Raw genomic sequence first — 23464 nt, 5'->3', positions numbered from 1 at the left:
CTATCCTGGAGAATGCATATCCTGCTGTTTGTGGGTGCAGTATTCTAATGCATTTATCATTATTTAGGTTCTCTGTTTCCTTATTGATCTTCTGTTTAGATGTTCTATTTATTGAAGGGAGTGGTGTATTGAAGTTTCTCACTATTTTTCGTAGAGATATCTTTTTCTTACTCCAGTTTTACCAGTGTTTGCCTCATGTACTTTGGGATACCTTGGTAAGGTACATACACATTTCTAATTGTTTTCTCTTCTTGGTGACTTACTCCTTTTATTAAGTTCTCTCTTATAACATTTTTGCCGTTAAAGTCTATTTTTTCAATATATTAGTATAGCTACTCCAGTCTTGGTTACTGTTTGTGTGGAATATCTTTTTCCATCCTTTCATGTTCAACCTATTTGTATCTTTGGGTCTAAAATGAGTCTTTTGTGAACAACATACAGATGGATCATATTTTATGCCAATTACATTCAACGTTATTACTGTAAAGTCAGTACTTCAACCATTTTATCCTTTTGCTTTTATTTGTCAGATCTAGTTTTTTCTCTTTTTATCCTTTTAGTTATCCTTACTAATACTCTTCATTTCTATACTCTTCTCCAGGCCTCTCTCTCCTGTCATTTCTTTGCAGACAGCAGAACTCCCTTTAATAGTTCTTGTAGGGCAGGTCTCTTGTTAATAAACTCTCTTAGCTTAATATTTTAATCTCTCCCTCATTTTTGAAGGGCAGCCTTGATGAATAGAGAATTCTTAGCTGGCAGTTTTTCTCTTTCAGTATTTTAAATATAAAGTACCACTGCCTTCTCACCTCCATGCTGTCTGACGAGAAATTGGCACTTTGTCTTATTTCGCTTCCTTTGTTTGTGGTAAATTGCTTTTCTCTTGCTGCTTTCAGAATTTTCTCCTCCTCTTTTGCATTTGACAGTCTGATTAATATGTGTCTGGGAGTGGCTCTATTCATATGTATTCTCTTTGAAGTATACTGGGCTTCTTTTATTTGCATATATAGGTCTTTATAAGGGTTGGAAATTTTTCAGCCATTATATTCTTGAGTATTTTTCCTGGCTCCTTTCCCTTCTCTTCTCTTTCTTCGACACCCATGATGTGTATATTTGTGCATTTTGTGTTGTTAATCAATTTCCTGAGACCCTGCTCAAATTTTTCTGTCTTTTCTCCATTTGTTCTTTCGTCTGTTAGAACTCGGTTGCTCTGCCTTCTACCTCACTGATCCTTTCTTCCTCCTCTTCAAATCTGCTGTTGTGTGTCTGAACTATTTTTTTTTAAGTTTTTAAATGTAATTTTATTGAGATATATTCAGATAACATATAATCATTCAAAGTGTACAATCAGTGGTTCACTGTATAATCACGTAGGGGTACATTCATCACTGCACAATTTTAGAACATTTCATTAATTCATGAAAAAAAAGAGAGAAAATCCCCTTCATTTTTGAAAGACAGTTTTGTCAAGACAGTTTCCCCAGGCTCTGTTGACTTTTTTCCTTTTTTTTTTTTCCTCTGTGTTCCTCAGGCTGACTAAGTTCAATATTCTTATCTTCTTATTATCTTATTCTTTATTCTGCCAGCCTCAGTCTCCTGTTGCTGGGGAAATTGTAATTTCTGTTCCTGTGGTCTTCAGCTCTGTTTGGTTCCTTTTCATCATTTCCACTATCGCTACTGACGTTCTCTTCGTTGTTTCCCATCGTTTCCCTAGTTTCCTATAGTTTTTCATCCGTGTTTTCCTTGAACTCTTTGACCACATTTAGGACCATTTTTTAAAGAAGTCTTTGCTTAGTTTGTCCCAGATCTGATCCACCTCCTGGAGTCTTTCTAATGCTTCAATCTTCTCCTTCGCCTGGGCTAGCACCTCCTGTTTTTTGTTTGTTTGTTTGTTTTTTAATGTTTTGTAACCTTTTGTTGAAATTTGGACATTTTGATATTTGGTATGTGTTATGACTGGAATGTAGACTCTGAGGCATCTGTTCCTTAAACTTGTATCCAGCTAGTGTTATGACAGAGCTTTCCTGGAATGCCAGGAGCTAACAAAAACAAACAAACAAAACACCTTTTCCATTCTTTGCAAATTGACCTGTGCCAGTGCTCTCCTTCAGGGTTTCTTCCATACAATGAGTTTAGAGAACAGCTCCAGGCCAAAGCATAAAGGCCTTTTCTGCTCTGGCAGCTTGTCAGGGGCTTGTTTGTGCGGCCCTAGGAATTTGTGGTTTACAAGGTTTCAGATTTCTCCTTTTCCCTAAGAAACAGTTTCCTAACATCTCCAGCACTGCACTGTTAAGTCCTACAGCTAGTAATCCCTTGCCTCAGGATGTGAATGATTTTCCACAGCATTCTGTAGGAGGACTCATTAGCTGTTTTCTATGTGTGGGGTAAATTCTGGGACAGTGAGTCTCTCAGGCCACCACCACCAGACAGATTGGACCAGACAAACAAGCTCCAGAATGTGCATGAGGGTTGTTCTGCTCCCGCAGAATCCGGGACGAGTTTGGCACTGGGAGCATGGGCTGGGTCCAAATCAAGTTGGTAAGGGGGATGGAGAAAGGAGCCAGCCTGAGTGGTACGAGATTCTACTGCTTTTAAGTGGCCTTTTCTTGATTTGGCACTCACCCTGATCCTGTAGCCATTTATTTACTTTCTGGAATGTTTAGAATGATGTTTCTGCCAGCTCTTGTTGGTTGTTTAGAGCTTCTGCTGGGGGAACAGAGCTCTTAAGCATCTAACACTGCCATTTTGATTGAAGTGGGTCTTACTGATCCAGGGTTTCTTTGGGGAATGATAAAAACGATTGTGGTGATGGTTGCGCAATTCCTGACCCTACAGGGGGTGAGGGCAGCACTGAAGGGACATTGGCCTAAGGTTTCTCCTTCTCATTTTGCATGAAGAAGGATTTAACTTCTTTGGATGTAGCATCCACTTCCTTAGTCACCCTGACTTCTTCACCAGCAAAATCAAGCACCTCGGTGATTTTAACCTTTTCTATATTTTTAGGCTTCTCTAGCTCTTCGGCTCCGATTAACAATTTATTTGTACTCATCTCTTCAGTCTCTTCTCCTCTATTACCTTGTGTTCTTGGAGACACTTTTTAAAAATTTTTAAAAATTTATTTTCTATTTATGATACATAACCACATACAAGCACAAGCATTCTTATCATATGATCATTCCATTCTTGTTATATAATCAATAACTCACACTATCACATAGTTGTATATTCATCATCATGATCATTTCCTAGAACATCTGCATCAATTCAGAAAAAGCAATAAAAAGAAAACAGAAAAAATTTCATACATACCATACCCCTTACCCCTCCCCTTCACTGATCACCAGCATTTCAATCTACTAAATTTATTTTAACATTTGTTCCCCCTATTATTTATTTATTTTTAATCCATATGTTTCACATGTCTATAGATAGGTAGACAAAAGGAGCATTAGACACAAGGCTCTCACAACCATACAGTCACACTGCCACAGCTGTATCATCATACGATTATCTTCAAGAAACAAGGCCACCGGAGCACAGCTCGTTTTCAGGCAATTCCCTCCAGCCTCTCCATTACATCTTGACTAACAAGGTGATATCTATTTAATGCGTAAGAATAACCTCCAGGATAACCTCTCCACTCTGTTTGGAATCTCTCAGGCATTGACACTTTATTTTATCTCATTTCACTCTTCTCACTTTTGGTTGAGAAGATTTTCTCAATCCCTTGATGCTGAGTTCCAGCTCATTCTAGGATTTCTGTCCCACGTTGCCAGGAAGGTCCACACCCCTGGGAGTCATGTCCCACCTAGAGAGGGGGAGGGCAGTGAATTTGCTTGCTGTGTTGGCTGAGAGAGCGAGGCCACATCTGAGCAACAAAAGAGGTTCTCTTGGGCATGACTCTTAGGCCTAATTTTAAGTAGGCTTAGCCTATCCTTTGCAGGATTAAGTTTCATATGAACAAACTCAAAGATTGGAGGCTCAGCCTGTTGTATTGGCTGTCCCTACTGCCTGTGAGAATATCAAGGATTCTCCACTTGGGGAAGTTGACTTTTCCTCCTTTCTCACCATTCCCCCTAGGGGATTCTGCAAATACTTCCCTATTCACTGTTCAAATCCTCTTGGAGACACTTTTGATTTTTGTCCCACATCATTGAGGAAGCTGACCCAGAGTTCATTTTCCTTCTTTTTTCTTACATCCTCTGACTCAATGCCTTTTTCCCACTCTGCAGCTGCCTTCCTCCTTGCTGCTACTTCCTCCAGCTTCTGCCTTCAAATCCTCTTCTTCCTTGTCTTCTAATGAGAGGCCATCTTGCTCTCTCTTCCTGGCCAGAATGCTCTGAGACTTTCATTTTTCCTTCTGATTTTCTGTGTCTACTCTTCACCATCCACTTCACCTTCCTTCACTAATTCATTTACATCATTTTCACTGTACACTTCACCCAAATGCACTCTTCAGAGGTGGAGAAGTCTTCAGAGTCAAATTCCTCCATGTTGCTGCCACCCAACCCACAGGAGCACAGCAGTCATCCCCAATGGCAAAGCACGAGGGTGTAATATATTTTAATAGTATTGTTCTAGTTTGCTAGCTGCCGGAATGCAATATACCAGAAACGGAATGGCTTTTAACAAGGGGAATTTAATGAGTTGCTAGTTTACAGTTCTAAGGCCGAGAATTAAAACAAGTCTATAGAAAAGTCCAATCAAAGGCATCCAGGGAAAGATACCTTGGTTCAAGAAGGCCGATGAAGTTCAGGGTTTCTCTCTCAAGTGAGAAGGCACATGGTGAACACAGTCAGGGCTTCTCTCTCAGCTGGAAGGGCACATGGTGAACACAGCATCATCTGCTAGCTTTCTCTCCTGGCTTCCTATTTCATGAAGCTCCCTGGGAGTCATCTTCCTTCTTCATCTCCAACGGTCACTGGTTGGTGGACTCTCTGTTTCGTGGTGCTGCAGCATTCTCTGCTCTCTCTGAATCTCCAAAATATTTCCTCTTTTATAGGACTTCAGAAACTAATCAAGACCCACTCAAATGGGTGGAGACATGTCATCCCCTAATCCAGTTTAACAACCATTCTTAACTAAATCACATCAACCAGAGAGATGATCTCATTACAGTTTCAAATATACAGTATTGAATAGAGATTATTCTACCTTTAAGAAATGGGATTTATATCAAAACATGGCTTTTCTTAGGGGGCATACTTCCTTTCAAACCAGCACAAGTATCAATCATGTCTTTCATTTCCATAATGTCTGTTATTTTTCTATGTATTCTTTCAAATTCTTCCTTATGCTCTCCTAGTATCTTCTTAATATCTTTTATCTCTTTATACACATTTTCCTTCATTTCTTATAAATTGATTCAGGAGATTTATTTGAACATCTTTGATTAGTTGTTCCAGATTCTGTGTCTCCTCCCTCTTTTTGATTTGTTCCTTTGACTGGGCCATATTGTCCTGTGTTTTATATGACTTGTGCTTTTTTGTCATTTTATCTGGTCATCTGATTATCTTGATGGGTCTATTCTGAAGGTTTATTTCTCTCTTGTGTAGGATTTAGTTGTTGCCTAGGTTTGTATTAGGGCTCTACTTTGACAGTTGGAGCATCACCATTGTCTAGGACAGAGGGACACAATGTGTGTAGACCAGCTCTGATAGGCATGGGACAAGGTCTGAAGATGCTCCAAAAAGCCCAGCTTTTTTCCCCCTTCTGGTCAAGCCAGCAGATGGTGCTCATTGGTTACTTATTCATCCTCAGAAACTGGTTGACTCCTGGAGCCTGGCAGTGTCTGACAGGGTGGGGCTGATACTGCCGGGTTCCTGTGCTGTAACTTTACCAGCCAATATCTGGCTCAGTGTTGGGCTGTGTCCCCTACTGTACTTGTGGCAAAGGACTCCCACAGCTGCCTCAGTCCACAGCTGTCTCCCAGGCAAGAATCGGCCCTCCCACTGCTGATTCCCTCGAGGGTGGGAGATGGGCACCAGGTGCTACAGCTGGAGTACAGCCTCTGTCCATGTTGTCTCAATTCCTTCATCCCAAACTGACCTGGACCTTGAAATGTCTTCCCTTGTCTCCTAGCCTCCAAACAGTTGATTTGGACAGTTTCTTCTTCTGGCTACTTGCTGCTTTTGGAAAACTAGTAAAGTCTGCATTTCCTTCCCTAATCCTCCATTTTGGAAGCTCCTCCTTACTGCCTTTTGTGTTCCATCCTCCCCCATGGCTTGAGACTGCCTTGGGTCCCTGTGGACCTGGGTTTCTGTATCCGGATATAGATGGGGATCTTTTTTTCTGCTATGACAGATTTTATAGTCTGTGTTCCCAGTGGGAGAGAGCCAGGATGCTGCCTCTGGGTACTTTCCAAGCTGCATGGGACCAAGTGAGAGGGAGGGGAAAGGTCCACTGTGTTAGTCAGGGTTGCTGGCTGAAGAAGCAGTGATAAAGATTCCCTTCTCCCTTAAAAGTCCTTGCCTGATTGGATTATCTTGCAGGTGGGAGGCACACCTTAGTTGATCGCAGATATAATCAGCCACAGATGCAATCAACTGATGACTTAATACCAGTTTTCTGGTTTACCAACCAGCCATGAAATATCCTTGCAACAATGGTCAGGCCTGTGCTTGCCTGACCAGACAACTGGGCATCATCACTTGACCAAGCTGATACCAGAACCTAACCATCACAACAAATCAGTCTGGAATGGTAGTTTTCTAGTTGATATTTTTTTCTTTCTTTGATTCAGTATTTGTGGGATCCTTCTCCAGGTTTTACCTTCCTCCAGAGTTCTGAGCATGTTTGATTTTTTCTTTCTTTTTTTTTTTTTTCACTGACTGTCTGGGGAGAGGTTTTTAGTAGGTGTCTTCCATCGCCATGTGGATGATATCCTCCTCTCCACGGCATTTTAATTTTTATTAGTAGCATCAACAACAATTATGACTTCTATAGCACTTTTAACTGAACACATTACTTTTTCATCTTCCTTAGACCAAGCCATTGTTGCCCATATTTTCCTGAAGATAAGAAGCATGTCAGGTGTTGTGAAATATAATGGGCTTCCCTAAGGGAAAGTCTAGTTCAGTAGATCTGGATTGGAGTCTTTAAATTTGCGTTTTGACATGCATTCTAGGTTATACTTTCTGGGAATTTGGTACTCACTAGAAAACACAACTGAATATTTATAAACTTCTTTTTCAATGGATAGTTGTTAAATTGAGAATGCTTGCCTTTAGTTGGAATCAGATCCTGCCGAAAAGTTTACAAAGATGAATTATGTAACAACAGTAAAAACTGCTAGCCTTAGTATTCTTCACCCACACTGGGTACCTAAATGTACGTCTCTTAAATTTTCTTGAATTTCTATTATACAGTACATACAACTTTCAGATTACTCCGATATAAACATGGACCACTTCTCTTGTCCAGCATCTTTTTCCTAAATCAGGACACTTGGAGTGTCTTTGGCCAAAGCACCATGTTTTCTTGCTCAGATCCTAATACATTGTAGACTGTGAACTGATTACCGGGATCCTGGCATTGCTTCTCCTCCCCTCTGTGCCCACCCCACTCACCCAGAGCCCTGAGAGTCGTAGAAGCCCCTGAGGTTTGGGGATGACATGTCTGGAGCTGCTCCCTGGCATCGCTATTTGGAACTGAAAATTTCCCCACAGAAAAACTGAAGTTGGTATAGTGTCACTTTGCTAGAGTCTGAGTCTATTTTTGAATTTGTGGTCTGATCTGGATACTTACCACCATTAGTAATATTTCCATGAAAAAATATGTCTAACTACAAAGTTACATTTGGGAGGGGGCATCTGGGGGAGTGGTGGTGTTCTAGTTCTTATTTTGGATAGTGTTGGCCCTTATGTGAACCATTTGTGATAATTCATTGAGCTCTTCCCTTTGGTTTTGTGCACTTCTGTGCTTGTAAGCTACACGTATTAAAATTGTATATTTTAAAAAAAACAACATTTCAAATACAGCCTTTTGGAAGTTAGGGACAGACTACACTGGCATCTATTAGAAAGAATAAGAACATGATGCAATTGTCATATTTTCTCCACATGTTGGATAAAAGGACACTTCAAAAGAAACACTTCCATGGTTCTTTTCTTTTTCATCTTTAACGCGAGACTTGAACAGACAATAAGAATAAACCTAAGAAACACAAGTTCAAAAAAGTCCTCCGCCTGTTTTTATTGGTTTTGTGTTTTGTCTGAGTAAGGTTCTGATTTGAAACTTCAAAAGCATAACGTGTATTAAAAATAAGCAGATTTATGATGAGTGAGATTGTTGGCAACGACTTAAGAGCAACAATCAAGACCCCAGAGAGAGCTGTTCTCCTTTGGTCTTGGCTTTCTAACTGTTCCTCCTTTACATTTGGTTTTGAACGAGTGTGTGGATCTGTGGCATGGCCTGATGCCTCTGCTGATTAAGTATCCTTAGAGACTCAGCAACATCTTTTCATGGCTAATGGGTCAACCTGAGAAGATCAATACATCATCATTTTAGGAAAATATTATAAGAGAGCATGCTCTTACTCTAATGGAAGCCAGTAGCCATTTCCTTGCCAACTTCCAAATTGTTTTAAAATATTATTTTAGTGCTTATTTCCCTCAGTGGACTTTATTTTTAAAAATTTAATTGCTTATCCCCTTTCAGTTTCTTAGTCCCTGGACTTCAGTTGTAATTTTTACCAGTTTTCATTCCTCTCCCACAGTGGGCTTCAGTGGCTGAAGAATAATAGGGGCAACTTGTGCCTCATAAGAGGACACAAAAGGCAGCCTGCTTCCCAATTCTTTCTTTACCTTCAACCCTATAAAGGGCCCAAGATGTGATTCTGTGAGTTGAGTTTCTATTCCTTTGTTTAGACTGACTTTCTTCCATTTCTGTCTGACATCTTACCATTACCACAATCAATACATCTAAAATGAAGCTTTGTCTTCCCTTTCAAAGTAGCACTTTTTTTTTCTTGCCGTGTTTCTGTTAAATGACATTATTTCATTTGTAAAGCATTTTTGGGTTTCTGCTGTGTTATGAGAATCCAGACATGAAGAAGACATAGAGCCTACTTAAGTAGACTTCTCAAGGAGTTCACAGTATGATGAAAGTTATGAGTTGTATACACAAATAATCAGAACACTCAGGAGGAGGGCAGTGCCCTAAGTGAGATACAAAGGATAAGGGGTGCCGAGGAGGAGGTTATCCTCGTCTCAGAGCTGCCATTTGAACTTTGTTATCAGGGATGGGCAGGATTTGGACTGGGAAAGATGAAGAAAAGGCCAGACTAGGCTCAGCAGGCACAGACACCACCAAGACAAGAAAGTAACATTTTGCTGAAACCCAGGGAGTCGGCAGGAAAATGCTTTGGTGTTTAAACTTATGGCATAGAAGAAGGTTAGGTTCTAAAATGAGTACCTACAACGAGGGTCACAGTCCATAAATGACCCATGACATTCTGGACATAGCCTTGTTCAATAATTCTACTACTAGTTTTTGCCTCCAATGTTGCAATAGCTCATGGTTCCTTTGACTGAGCACCAGGTAAAGTAGCTGGCTTGTGGTCAGGGGCCATATTGTAGAGAAGAGGAGGGGAGGGAAGAATCCTGAATGGATGAGGATGTATTTTTAAAAAATAGGCTCACAATCATCATGGTGGGGTGCTCACACAACGACAGCCACAAGAGAATGGCAGATTCTCTCCAAGTTCCCCAAAGAAAAATGGAGAAAAAATAGGAACAAGTAACTTTACTTAAAGGAAATACTAATGATTAATGATCATATTAAAAAGTTCATTTCACTAGTGATCACATAAATATGAATTTCAGAAACTTCAGTATATGCTTTTCCACTATTAAATTAGCAAATATTTTTAAACGTTCACATTGTTAAAGGTGTGTATCTCCATCTCATGCATTGAGAATGGGGAAATATTTATTTTCCTTTTTTTTTTGGTGCATGGTTGGGGAATCAAAACCAGGTCTCCCACCTGGAAGGAAAACATTCTGTCATTGAACCACCAGTCCACCCAGCCAATGGGAGTATAAATTAGTACAAACTTCCTAGAAAGCAATTGTGTAATGCTTTGCTGTCCTGAGAGCCCTAGAAATGTTAATGCACCATGACTTGATGATTCCACTTAAAGTCATCTGTCTTAAGAATATAGAAATGTGGACAAGCATTCGTGTTTAGCAATTTCACTGAACATTTATTTAGAATAATTGGAAATTTATAAACAATCTAAATGTGAACACTATGGAAATTGATTGCAATGAATGACATATTCTTCGACTGTTTAAAAATGCATTTTCAAATAATTTTACTGACATTAAAATGCATATTATATGACATGTTTTTTAAAAAAGCAGACTCTAAAATTATATATACAGTAAAAATATGCATTAGAAAAATACAGAAAGAGACAATAAATGGCAAGTTTTGTTCATTCATTCTTACAGCAGATATTTAAGCCTATTTTATGTCTGGCACTGTATTTATCTCTAGTAGTAGGTATATAGATGATTCCATTTATTACGTATACTTTTCTAGGTTTTCTGACTTTTCCAGAGAATTTCATTGCTTTTTATTTAAGAACATATAACATAATAAATCCATCATTAGGGCCCAAGTCAGTCCATCTCTTCACAAAATCTTTCTTGATTACCCTAATAGGAAGGATCACTCACTTTTTCAAGTGAATCTTATCATATATGACTTTATTTCCAAGTAGTTTGGGAACTCTAGAGAACAGGGATTATGGTTAAGAGGTTTCCAAGCAAAAGCCAGCTATTCTTCCCCATCTTCTCCATGAAACCTTTTGCAATACTTGGAAAAGTGGGTAATTCCTCCTTCCTCTGGGTCCTCAAGTGAGTTTTTTTTAAAGACTTCGGTTATGGAGTTAACCATGTTTGTCTTGGCCTCGCTATTAGGCTTTCAGCACCTTATGGTAGGAAATGAATCTGTTCCTCTTTGTTCCCCAGGTGGTGGCTTGCAGAGAGTGTGTGCTCAGTAAACACTGGTTGAACGGATGACTATCAATACAGGCTCTTTCTAGCTATTGCTGACAGGTGCCCTATAATTACTCCCTACTCTGAAGAATTACCAATTATTGTAGGAGTACAGAAATAAATAGGTGGGATAAGAAGCAGCCTACAGAGAATAAGCAGACCCAAATCACTGGGCAGTGGCAGGCATGAAGCCCAATCCACCAGAAAAATCAACCAAGAAACGCATTCACTTTAGACTCATGATGCCCCATTAATACTCTTTAATTCCTCTCTGGATGCTCAGAGCTTTATCATTGCAGCCTTATTTTCTTTAACTATTTCACAAATAACTAAACATGAATTCCCCCAAAGCATTCCACTCTTTCAGTAATAAACTGAACACCACAGATTTGCCCTGAAACCCAATCTCAGGCCCTAATCCTCTAAATGTGACCATGTAGAAAAAAGTTTAGAAAAGCAAGGCCTGCATAAATACAGTTTTAGAATAAAAAGTAAAATTAAGGAATGAAGCATGAAATTCGCTTTAATGTACATTTATTGCTCCAAGTTTTTGCAATGTCTTGTCCTGGGTGCTGAGGGGGATCCAAAAATTAAATAGGATACTGACCTCATGCATAAGATCCCATGTAGCTCTAGCAGTATCACAGAGGAAAGGTGGCAGGGAGTGGCAGGAGCCTTGAGAGGGGTGGGGTTGCACATACCTACCTGGGTTCTGGGCTAGGACTGGACTGGATGGTGGTAAGAAATAGATGGGATGGCTGCTGAGGTAGTCATGGCTCATTGGAGTTAGTAGTGGCCATTTATACCATAGTGCCCAGGAAATGGAAGATGGAGGTGGAATTCAGATAGACTAGGCATAAAAAAACAAACACCAAGGGTCTAAGGCAATATCAGATAGAAGATGTGATGTGAGAGGGACTGTTGTAGAAGAAAATATAAAAGGATGGTATTTAACCCAACCTGGTGCCTCTCTCAAGGTCCTTAGCTACCGACAGCAGAAACTATTCTAGCTTAAGCATTAAAAAGGGATTTATTAAAGAATATTGGAATATCTAAGAAAGTGAAAAAAAAAAACAACCCGCAGAATGAGAGGAAATATTTTCAACTCATACCCAGTAAGGGACTAGTATCCAAAATATATAAAGAATTAATACAGCTTGTGCCGATTTGAATCTGCTGTGTACTCCAGAAAAGCCATGTCCTTTAATTCTCATTCAATATTGCTGGGTGGGAGATTTTTGATTATCCATGGAGATGTGACCCACCCAATTGTGGGTGGTAACTTCTGATTAGGTGGGTTCCATGGAGATGTGTCTCCACCTATTCAAGGTGGAGTTGCTTACTAGAGCGCTTTAAGAGGGACCCATTTTGGAAAAAAGCTTTAGAGCCATGAAGCCAGAGACCTTTGCAGATGAAGAAGGAAAACACCCCCGGGGGAGCTTCATGAAATGGGAAGCCAGAAGAAAAAGCTAGCAGACTTCTCAGTGTGCCCTTCCAGCTGAGAGACAGACCCTGAACTTCATCGCCCTTTCTTGAGTGAAGGTAACCTCTTGTTGGTGTCTTAATTTGGACATTTTCATAGCCTTGCCTTAATTTGGACATTTTCACGGCCTTAGAACTGTAAGCTTGCAACTTAATTAAGTCCCCTTTTTAAGAGCCATTCTGTTTTTGGTATATTGCGTTCTAGCAGCTTGCAAAGTAGAACACAGCTCAACAATAAAAGGACAACTAACCCAATTTTAAAAATAGGCAAAGGGTTTTAATAGACATTTCTCCAAGAAGACATGCAAATGTCCAATGAGCACATAAAAAGATGCTCAACATCATTATTCACTAGAGAAATGCAAATCAAAATCACAATGAGATACTATTTCACAACCACTAGAATGCTAAAATTAAAAAGATACACAATAACAAATGTTGTTAAGAATGTGCAGAAATTGGACCTCTCATACACTGTTGGGTGGAAATGTAAAATGGCGCAGCCACTGTGGCAAACAGTTGATGAGTTTCTCAAAATGTTAAAGAGAGTTACCATATGACCCAGCAATCCCACTCCTAGATCTATCCCCACGAGAAGTAGAAATATATGTCGACTTAAAAACCTCTGCATCAACGTCCATCATGGCATTATTCATAATAGCCCAAAGTGGAAACAACCCAAATTGTCCATTATCTGATGAATGGATAAACAAAATGTGGTATATACACATCACGGAATATTATTCAGCCACAAAAAAGAACGAAGTATTGATATAAGTTACCACATGAATGAACCTTGAAAATAGTATGCTATGTAGAAATAGAAAACAGCTTCCCTGCAATCTGCTTTCTCACATTGCTTTCACACTTTGAGGTTTGTCCATCCAACTGCCAGTGTGTAGGTTACATTTTCAAGCTGGGAAAACAGATTCTGGCATGGGTGGCAGTACTCAAACATAGCAAATGTCCTAGGTAGACGGCTTTAAAGCCGTAGAATGTTGGAGCTAAAGGGCCCTTTGATCTTCATCTACTAGTCTTACCATTTGGTCTGATGACAGCCATACTGCCAAAGGCAATGGGCAATTTCTGGTTGTACCTTGCTTGACTGTCTTAAGCATTTGGCAATGTTGACCACTCCTTTCTTGAATGACTCTCTCTGTTTGTGGATTACCTCACTTCCCCCTTTTGAATAGTTTTCCCCTCAGTTTTCATTCCAGGCTGCAATCTTTGCCCAGTCAAAGCCAGTATTTTTTCATAACTCCATCTTCAGTCCTGCTCTTATAACTCAGTTTACATTCTGTGAATTTTTCTGCACCCCTGGATGCAGAAATAAGTGGACAACTGTCTAATCTGTATTGCTAGCCCCTAATGGTGTGCTGAGTTACAGACCCAAGTGGCTGTTTTGCTGCGGGCGCACCTACATTTAGATAACCCACAGATACCACACATTTACCTTGTTTAAAACTCATCATTTCTCCTGATCATACTTGTTCTTTGTCCTTCATTTTTCTTTGCTGATGAATGGCACTTCATCCACCCTGTTGTCCATGTCAGAAACATGGGTAATAACCTTCAATTTCCCTCCCCTCTCTGTTACCAGGCATCATGTCCTCAACATCCTACCTCTCCTACCTTTGGACTCTTTTTCTTTCATCCTGACCCCCGACCACACCTTTCCTAGGTGGGCTTCCTCTCACATGGCTTCCACTGTAATCTTTCTAAAATGCAAATACAATCAGGTCATCTCACTGATTTAGATCTTCCAGAGGATACCCAAGGCCTTCAGACAAAGGTTACATTCCTTGGTTTAGCAGACAAGAACCTCATCTCTCATCTTGCTTTCTGCAGCCATACAGGAGTTCAGACTTTCCTTCTGTTTCTCTCTTTATTTTACCTGATGTCTGCTCAGTCTTCAAACCTCACATTCAATCTCCTCTGGGAAACCTTCCTTGATTCCCTAGTATGATCTAAAACCTGCTTCTGTGTTCCTGTAATCCTGTGGACATAAATATCTATCATAGCAATTTCACAATGTACTGAAGTTGTTAGTTTTCTTGTCTTTTTCCCTATGAGAGTGTAAGGTACCTGCGGGGGGGAGGGCGGCACAGTGTGTGTCTCTGTGTGTGTGTGTGTGTGTGTGTGTGTGTTTGTGTATGGGGACTTGATGCTTTTTCCAACTTTATATTTGTAGCCTAGTGCCTGGCACATAGGGGGCACTCAAAAAATGAAAAAGGAAAATAAGGAGGGAGAAAAACTTCCTATCCTTACCTATTTTACAGAGTAAAAAGTAAGACCCAGAGGAGGTAATTTCTCCTCATTTTCAGGGCCGATTGTGTCATATTTGACTCGTTTATCAGAATATACTTAAAGTAAACCTTAAATTATTCTCCTCTCTCACATTCAGGGAGTTGGGACTCTAACAATGAAGAGTCCCATAATGGAGGCTGGCCCTTTTCTCTTTCGGTCCAAACTGAAATCAGTCCTTCCCCCGAAGGGGCAGTGTTTGCATTTGTGTTTACAGGACTTGGAGAGGACACGTTTTTAGTATACTTGAAAAAAAACGAGCCAACCCTTTTTTTTCTGACCCCCGGGCTGCGATTGGCCCATCCCGGGAAGCCGGCCAGAAGAACCCTTAATCATCGCTCTAGGGAAATGTTTCTGGAACTGGCCACAAACTCATCTGTTTGTTTTTCTGCTCTTTGTGCGGGGATTAGCTGGCGTGCGGGGTTTGGGAATGCTGCGAGAGCCGGGCAGTGCTTAATCCAGGATTTGCCTCCGCCTCGAGGCTTATGGAAAACAGCTGCCTCCCCGTCTGGGACTGAGCACAGAATGGAAATGACCAACCAGAGAGCCATTGGAAACGGAGATCTCCGAGTTAAGGTCCCTGAAACCCAGCCAGGAGGCAGATTTTCCTCCTCTTGCCTATTTTTACTACTTGATGTCACTGCTGCCCCAGGATTATCAGCCTACGGCTCTCTCAGTAAGCGTTTGGCGATACAGTAGTCTCACCTTCGTGCAGCCGTCCGGCCGCACCATCGCGGCTGCGGGGGAGGAAGAAGGAGGCGGAGAGGAGCCGGCGCCGAAGCCTGGGTCGCCCGCCCGCCGCCTGATGGTGTGAGCGAGCAAAACTCGGCCGTGGGTGGTGGCCGGGGCGCGGCGAAGCCCGAGGCGGAGTCGGCGGAGGCACCCTCCCGAGTGCGCGTGGGTTTCTGCGCTTCGCAGTAAGTGGTCGCTTGGCGCCGCGGCGTCCGGCTGTGCGTGCTGGGCTACGGACAGTGGGCCCGACCCGGGCTGCCTGGACGCTTTCCCTCGGGTCAGAGTCCAGGCACACTGAGGTGTGTAGGAAGCCGGTAAAAAAAATTCCATTTCCGGATCCTCGCTGCGGTGGGTAGAAGCCAGCTGCGAGTCAGTGCTGGGGTGAGCCGGGCAGCTGCAGCGCGTTGCCTGCAGCCGCTGCATTGCTCCCGGGCCAGGCCCCTTCCAAATGGCTTTTAAAGTCATTGTGCACCGAGAAAAACGAAAAAGATCCCCTGAAGGTCTTAGAGCAATAGCTTTAATAATTTTGAAAGGGTGGGTTTCCTCTCCTCCGAACCCCCGGTTATTTTTCTGAAACTACACAAACAGATTTCCTTCCTATTAACTTCCACTCTTAGCCTGTGCCCGAGCTCATACTGCAGTCCTGGCTTGTAAGAGGAGGAAGATGTTGGTTTTTGAAGGTTGGGCGACTCTTTAATGGATTTAGTCACGGGCATTCGTCAAGTACAGACCCGATGCTGCTTATAAACGGGTTAAAAGGTTGAGGATCGGGAGAGGCGTTTGTCGGATTAATTGCCTGTTAGATCCAAAGCATTCTCTGAGCCCCGAATTCTTTCCCACCTGTAATCCAACCCCGTAGAACAACTGGTTCCTGTTTCCTCGCCCCACCCCTACTCTGTACATCACCAGCCTTAATTTTCAGAACTGAAGCAGCTTTAGATTCAAGCACTTTAAAAACAGGTAATTTTAAACCACTAAGAGTTCAAACATCCAGAAGAGTTGGGTTAGCCCCTAGAAAGGGGGTGGTGGGGGTTGTTCCTCTGGAAGTATATCCTGCTATGCTTTTTTTCAGAAGTTTTTAGCCCCCCCCCCCATTTTTTACATCAACTTTTGCATCATTATTTTTAGAATATAGTTAAAGTCTTGTTGCATGACAACTTGTACTTCTCTGTTCCTTTAAGGCAAGTAGAGGGAGTAGGTATTGTACTCAGTTCATTACCTTGGGGCTCTGTTGACCTCTAGTCTCAGATTTCAACTTGATTTCATCCTTGGCCAACTATTAGTACCTGCCTTTCAGCTCAGAGAAACAAAAGAGCACCATTTTAACCAGAGACATGAGGGATTTGATTGAGTGCTTTATGACGCACATTTTCTTCTTCCCTTTCAAACCTGGATCCATATAACAATTATGGATCAGTTAAAACAAAACAAAACAAAATTCCACCATGTTCCTCCCTTAGGGCAAGTATGGATTGGTAGAATCAGTTGGGGCCACCCACATTAATGAAATGTCTTCATGGTGAGATAATTCAGTCCTGTTCTGAACAGGTTAGAAAAGAGCTAACATCGGTTCTCTTCACTCACCCTCATATTTGCACACTTTTCCCAGTAGCCTCCTTTTTCCTTCTAACCTTTTCTGTACCATCCTATTTAGGAATATACCATGGTTCTATTTAGGATCATGGAATCCAGGAGATTATTACCTCTCATAATAAATGTCAGGACTCATTTAGGTGATAGTTTCCCTTATCAGTATTCTCTGATAACATTATTCTAACTCCTGTTTGTATTTTCCTGGTAAAGTCTACTTCTGTTAAATCCCCCATTGGAAATTCCAGTGTATCTGTCAAAAGTAAAAGTGTATCTACATCTTGTATTATTTTTCTTGCATCATCATTTTAATGCTGACATGCATGGCTTCCTGCAAGATGGCAGTCAGCTCATTATTTCAAAGTGCAAGTGGAAGGAACTCCTTATAAGACACTAAATATAAACGGGTTAGGGAGATTTTCTGAGAAGGAACATCTTCCACTCTGAACTTTTTGGTCTGCCTCAGTGTTGAAATCTGACCTTTGAATTTCTGTCCTTTGACTACTCTAGAAAGAGACTTGAGTGATCTCTTTATTTGGCCCTTTTACAAACAGCGGTAACTTACCATCTCTCTGAGCATTGCCGGTACAAATTTATTGGAGATAGCCCAATTACCAGATTGGTAACCTTTGAAGATGGCATCCTGAAATCCTGGGGCGATAACATTGTCAGAACTTTCTCCTTCCCCAACTAAAAATGACAATTGCTTGGTTTACGCCAAATCCATCTTGAATTATAGATTCCCAGAAGACAAGAATTTTTCTCTGTTTGCATAGGCACTAAAAGTTTGTGCTGGTAGGAGCTGGTGAGGTGCTTTGATGTTGCTGCTAGTGATGAATATAATTATGGGCTTTTCTTTTGGGTTTCATGAACAATGGTGCTTTTCCTTTAGGGATTCATCAGAAATATTTTCCAGGATGGATGTTGGGGTGGCCTATCTGAAACCATTATCTTAAAAGGGTTGAGGGCAAAGTCTGAGGTGTTCTCATACTCTGCCACCAATAGTATTTTATTTTACTCATATATTAGACCTTGAAACTGACTGACCTGCTAATTGGCATAAAAAGTCCTTGTAAGTTATCTGTGAGTTTATTATTTTCTCCAGAAGAGAATGGTAGGTTTTTGAGATAAGCAGGTAAAGGGGAAATTTAGGGCAGTAAACACTGGTATTGTAAAAGGCCTATTTACTAACTACTCAGTTTTGTGTATTTTTTGAGATCTTAATGGAGTTCAACCGAAAAACTGAGCTTTTGTTGACAAATGTTTTTTCTTACTAGCACTGGTTCCTTCCTATGTAAAATAATTGTTTTGCACATCTTGCCTTTGAATATCATCTTACTACTTGAAGAAATAGGTTCTCCCTAGAATTTTCAATACCTTCTCCCTTTTCGTAGCATATTATATATCTGGATGAAACTCGTTTATGCAAAAGGTTCGGCTCAGAAGATTAGAATGTGTCCTTCAGTCAAACAAAAACATTCTCTCTGTCAGCATCTTCACTAGCTTATGACAGCTCAGAAATGCTCAAATAGAAGCTGTGGTTACAGGTTTTGCTTCAGCCTTGACTGCATTAAAATGAGTCAACCTGTAAATCATGCTGGTGTCTGGAACCAGAGCAGTTTATAGAAATATGCTCAAGGCTGTCAGAGCTCTGAAAAGCGATTATCCTTTTCAGTTACCATGTCCTTAAGGTAGGTGTTTTTCACATTTCAGAATACCTACCAGATGTCTTTATTTAGTACAAATGTAACCATTGATTTAAAACAAAATATCAAGAGAAACATGGTCTTGCCACCCTGCTATCCCCTGTTAGGATCCAGACTAGCATTTGAGGACTCTGATTACTGCCCTTTAGGCAGGAGGATGATGATTTTAGAGACCAGAAAGTAAACAAAATGGAGACTCTCAGAATAAGGACACTCAAAAGGAGAGCTCTGATGGAAGACTGAAAATGTGAAAAATTAAATGCAGTGTTTTTTTCCATTCCATCTGATTATCTTTATTTATTTTTTAAAATACTTTATTGAGATATCTTCATTTACCGTACAGTCCATCCATAGTATACAATCCATGGCTCACAGTATCATCACATTGTTGTGTATTCATCACTATGATAATTTTTAGAACATTTGTATCACTCCAGAAAAAGAAATAAAAAGAAAGGATGTCCTTACAAATAGGGAGAAAAGTATAACTAATGAATTGTCAGTGGCTGAGAGAGTTTAAATAGAGTCAGGAAGCTACGGTGGAGGTCACTCTTACGCATGCTTCAGTTAGACACTGCTACCTATCATAACTTGCCAAGCCCCAACCAGAACCATTCCTGCCAATCCTAAAGAACACCTAGGGCAATATGTAAGATTCTACAAAGGTTCCATGCTTAGGGTAACTTTCCATAACCTAGAGCCTCCAGACGGGTCCTGAAATGCAGACGGGCCAACCCTTACAGAAAATTAACTAGTTCCATCCTCCTGTCCCATAGTATCAACAGCCTTTTCCAACATGAGAAAGTTAGAAGGGGCATAGCCCAGACACCCCTAAAGAGTGGGAGAAAGATCAAAGGTGATGGTGGAGTTTATACAAAGACGGTTGGGTTTAACAAGTGAATATGAGTGCTGAATTATTACACTGATATTTCTTTTAGCCTCCAGTACCTTAGAGCAGCTAGAAATAAAAACCTAAAATTGTGGAACTTTAACCCGTACCAAACTCTGAAATCTGTTCTACAACTAATTATTGCAATGTACTTTGAAATTTATTACTTTTATGTATATATATGTTATTTATTTATTTATATTAATTAAAGAAAAAAAAAGAAATTAACCCAAATCGTTTTATAGATATTTTTCTTCCTATATTGTAGAATAGACAGAGGTTAAAGAGAAGGAGGAGTATAACAGAAGATAGGATTTAACAAATGAGTATGATTGCTGAATCGTTATATTGATATTTTTAATGGTATCTGTGCTGGTTTGAAAGGAAGTATGCCCCCTAAGAAAAGCCATGTTTTAATATACGTCTCATTTCGTAAAGGTAGGATAATCCCTGTTCCATGTTGTATGTTTGAAACTGTGATTGGATCATCTCTCTCGATGATGTGATTTAGTCAAGAGTGGTTGTTAAACCGGATTAAGGGACGACATGTCTCCACCCATTTGGGTGGGTCTTGATTAGTTTCTGAAGTCCTATAAAAGAGGAAATATTTTGGAGAATGAGAGATTCAGAGAGATTCAGAATGCTGCAGCACCATGAAGCAGAAAGTCCACCAGCCAGCGACCTTTGGAGATGAAGAAGGAAAATGCCTCCTGGGAGCTTCGTGAAACTGGAAGCCAGGAGAGAAAGCTAGCAGATGACACTGCATTCTCCAGGTGCCCTTCCAGTTGAGAGAGAAGCCCTGACTGTGTTCGCCATGTGCCTTCTCACTTGAGAGAGAAACCCTGAACTTCATCGGCCTTCTTGAACCAAGGTATCTTTCCCCGGATGCCTTTGATTGAACATTTCTATAGACTTGTTTTAATTGGGACATTTTCTCGGCCTTATAACTGTAGACTAGCAACTCATTAACTTGCCCTTTTTAAAAGCCATTCCATTTCTGGTACATTGCATTCCAGCAGCTAGCAAACTAGAACAGTATCCAGTGTCTTGGAGCAGCTAGAAGAAAAAAACGAAAAATCATGAAACTGTAACTTATACCAAACTTTAAAATCTGCTGTATAACTACTTGTTAAAATGCACTTGGAAATTTATTCCTTTTTTTTGTGTATATGTTATATTTCACAATTTTTTTAAAAAGTGAAAAAAAAACCAAACCCATACATCCCGTACATCTTCTCCCTCCCTCTGACTACTAATATGGTGCTCCACTCATTTTTTTTTTACTCCTTATCCCTGCCCCCCATTATTATATTTTTTGTCCATATTTTTTTACTCATTTGTCCATGCCCTGGATAAAGAGCTTGTCAGCCATAAGGAAAACCCAGTTTTGATTTGGATCGTTCTACTGTTACCAGACAAAGGCAGTGGATTCTTTTGCCCATGCACTTAAGTGACCAATTCCTGAAACACCAGGGTTTCAAAGAGAAAGAGTTTATTACTGCAGGAGATCAGATGGCCTGTCAGCCCAAAAATCTGTCTCCCAGAATTTAGTGGGTTTAGGATATTTATTGATTCTAACAAGGGGAGATGAAGTCATTACAGTTTCAAGTAAGTGTAAGTAGAAAGGGAGACAGTTATCATTTAAAAATGTAAGCTGGAAGGAGGAAAGGCTGAGTTATCATTTCAATGGCAGAGTCTGGGGCATACAATTTACAAATGTGAAGGGCAAGATAAGGGCTTTTACAATCATTCCAGATATTAGGGCAGCTGAATTAAAGTTCGGAGGTTTCGGGTATTTCCCTCTGTCTACTCCAATATACCAGAAAGCAAGAAGGGATATCTATGTAATGATTCAGCAACCATAATCGTCCCTGAAATCATAACTTCTCGGTTACACCACCCAGTCAGGAAGAAGGAGGTAAAGATATTTTCCAAGCCCACGCCCCAGTTAGAAGATATTAACTAAGCAAGCATGTTTGGGGCGTCCTGTTTTATGATCTCCAAATTGCAATAATGTAATAGACAGAACATAAACCAGGAGGAATTTTCCAGTCTTGGTGGTGGCATTAGCCATTAGTGAGCATATTTTGCACACCAATTTCCTCAAAAGAGTTTCCTCAATTGGGAAACCAGGTCTAGGGTGGTGCTGGGGCATTCGTTAGTGGTTCGGCTGCAGACACCTCCAGAGGAAAATGAGATGGCCCCTTCACCTGAGATTTGCTTCCCCTGGCAGCTTGGCTCTTTCAGCACAACCTGGCAAAAGTGACATTGGCTCCTTACCAGCAGCACTCCTGTCCTGTGGGTGTTCCTGTTTCTGTACTGTTCCTTCTCCATCGACCAGGCAGTAGGTGCCATCACGGTGATCCATAATGGGAGCATTCCTAGAGGGTAAATTACAGACACCCTTGAGTTTTGCATTAAGAGGATGAGATCAGGTTGTCTTCAGTCATGAACATAGCCTCTCAGACTAAACAAAGAAGTGTTTTTTGCTGACCACAGGCAGTTTATTTAAATTAGGATTCCAGGTTCAACAGTCGTGTTAAAGCTGTGTTATAAAACTGCCCAATAGTGTGAAGTTTCTGGGCCTTTGCCTTGGAATAAAAAAGACATTAGCTGATTTGAACAACATTTGCATCTTATTGGTTTGCCTGTATGTCCTTGACTATTTATTTATGATTCTTTGGGAATTAAAATAGTGACCTAGAAGCTGAGGATGGGGACGGAAAAGCGTAGGGATTTGCAAGATACCCCAAAGAAAGGAAAGTAAGGGTCAGGTCTGATCCAACACATGCACACACCCCACTTTTTTAAGGGGGCAGGGAGGTAATTCAGGATTGACAATACAGTTTCCTTAGCAATGCAAAAGACTATTTCAGGGTGTAGTAATCTCTTCACTTGGTATGTGAATTTTCTCTTTCAGATTTGGGGCAGCTGGCTTTCCTTTATCATCCAGTATATGCCCAGGGCTTTTTCCACTTACCTCATGCACTGGGTTTTGCTTATGGAAGGCAAAATAATTACCTTATTAGTCAATGATGAAATTAATAGAAGTGAACCTCTTCTGAAATGCTACCAGATATTTTGGATACTTCCTTATTTAGCCCCCAGAATGTTCAAAGGCCCCGGAATCAGCTACTTTCTATACATAGACCTTGACTCCCATGTCAACCACACACCCTCCACCTGACACCCCATCCTCCTCTCATTCCAGGTTTGAACATTTGTAACTGAGAAACTAAGAGTTAAATGATTATGGACTACTGAATCATTTTATAGATATTTTTCTTTCTATATTGTAGAATAGACAGAGGTTAATACCTGAAATTACTGAAACTCAACTAGTCTCACCCTTGTTTATATTTATATTGTAATGGTTATTCAAGCCTGGCCTCCTCCTGGGTATACTTACTATTATAATGATACCAACTCCATCTCCCCTCTTTTGAATTCATAAAACCCCTGAACTCCTTAGACTCCTTAGGGAGACAGATTGTTGAGCGGATAAGCCATCTGATCTTCTGCTTTATGCATGGCAATAAACTCTTTCTCTCTTTGAAGTCACATGGTGTCTCAAGAATTGGTCATTTGGGTGCATCCAGCTGAGAACCCAATGCTTCTGATCTGTAAGACCTTCCTCATCACCCCTTTTTCTTCACCACTCAAATCTTAGCCATCAATTTAGCACTTCCTGAAATCTCTAGAGTAGAAATTGACTACTTTTTGCCAATGCCAAAAAATCAGACACTTTTTACCATACCATA

General features: G+C 40.6%; 1 protein-coding gene across 7 annotated transcripts in view; it reads left to right on the top strand.

Moving 5' to 3' along the window:
• TRIM2 (tripartite motif containing 2) overlaps window positions 1–23464 on the top strand; it is a 214828-nt gene that overhangs the window by 88393 nt on the left and 102971 nt on the right. For 2 of the 7 annotated variants that reach the window (XM_077139758.1, XM_077139757.1), the window contains exon 1: window positions 14880–15462. The exons of 3 other annotated variants lie outside the window; for them this stretch is intronic. In XM_077139758.1, the coding sequence (XP_076995873.1) occupies window positions 15421–15462 (42 nt within the window). In that variant the 5' untranslated portion in view covers window positions 14880–15420. Of the gene's footprint in view, window positions 1–14879; window positions 15704–23464 lie in introns of those variants that run through there. 2 more of the 7 variants (XM_077139762.1, XM_077139761.1) reach the window with 2 other exon arrangements.

The sequence above is a fragment of the Tamandua tetradactyla genome, chromosome 22, assembly GCF_023851605.1.
Source record: "Tamandua tetradactyla isolate mTamTet1 chromosome 22, mTamTet1.pri, whole genome shotgun sequence".
Taxonomy (NCBI): domain Eukaryota; kingdom Metazoa; phylum Chordata; class Mammalia; order Pilosa; family Myrmecophagidae; genus Tamandua; species Tamandua tetradactyla.
This window is presented reverse-complemented; position numbering and strand designations above follow the sequence as displayed.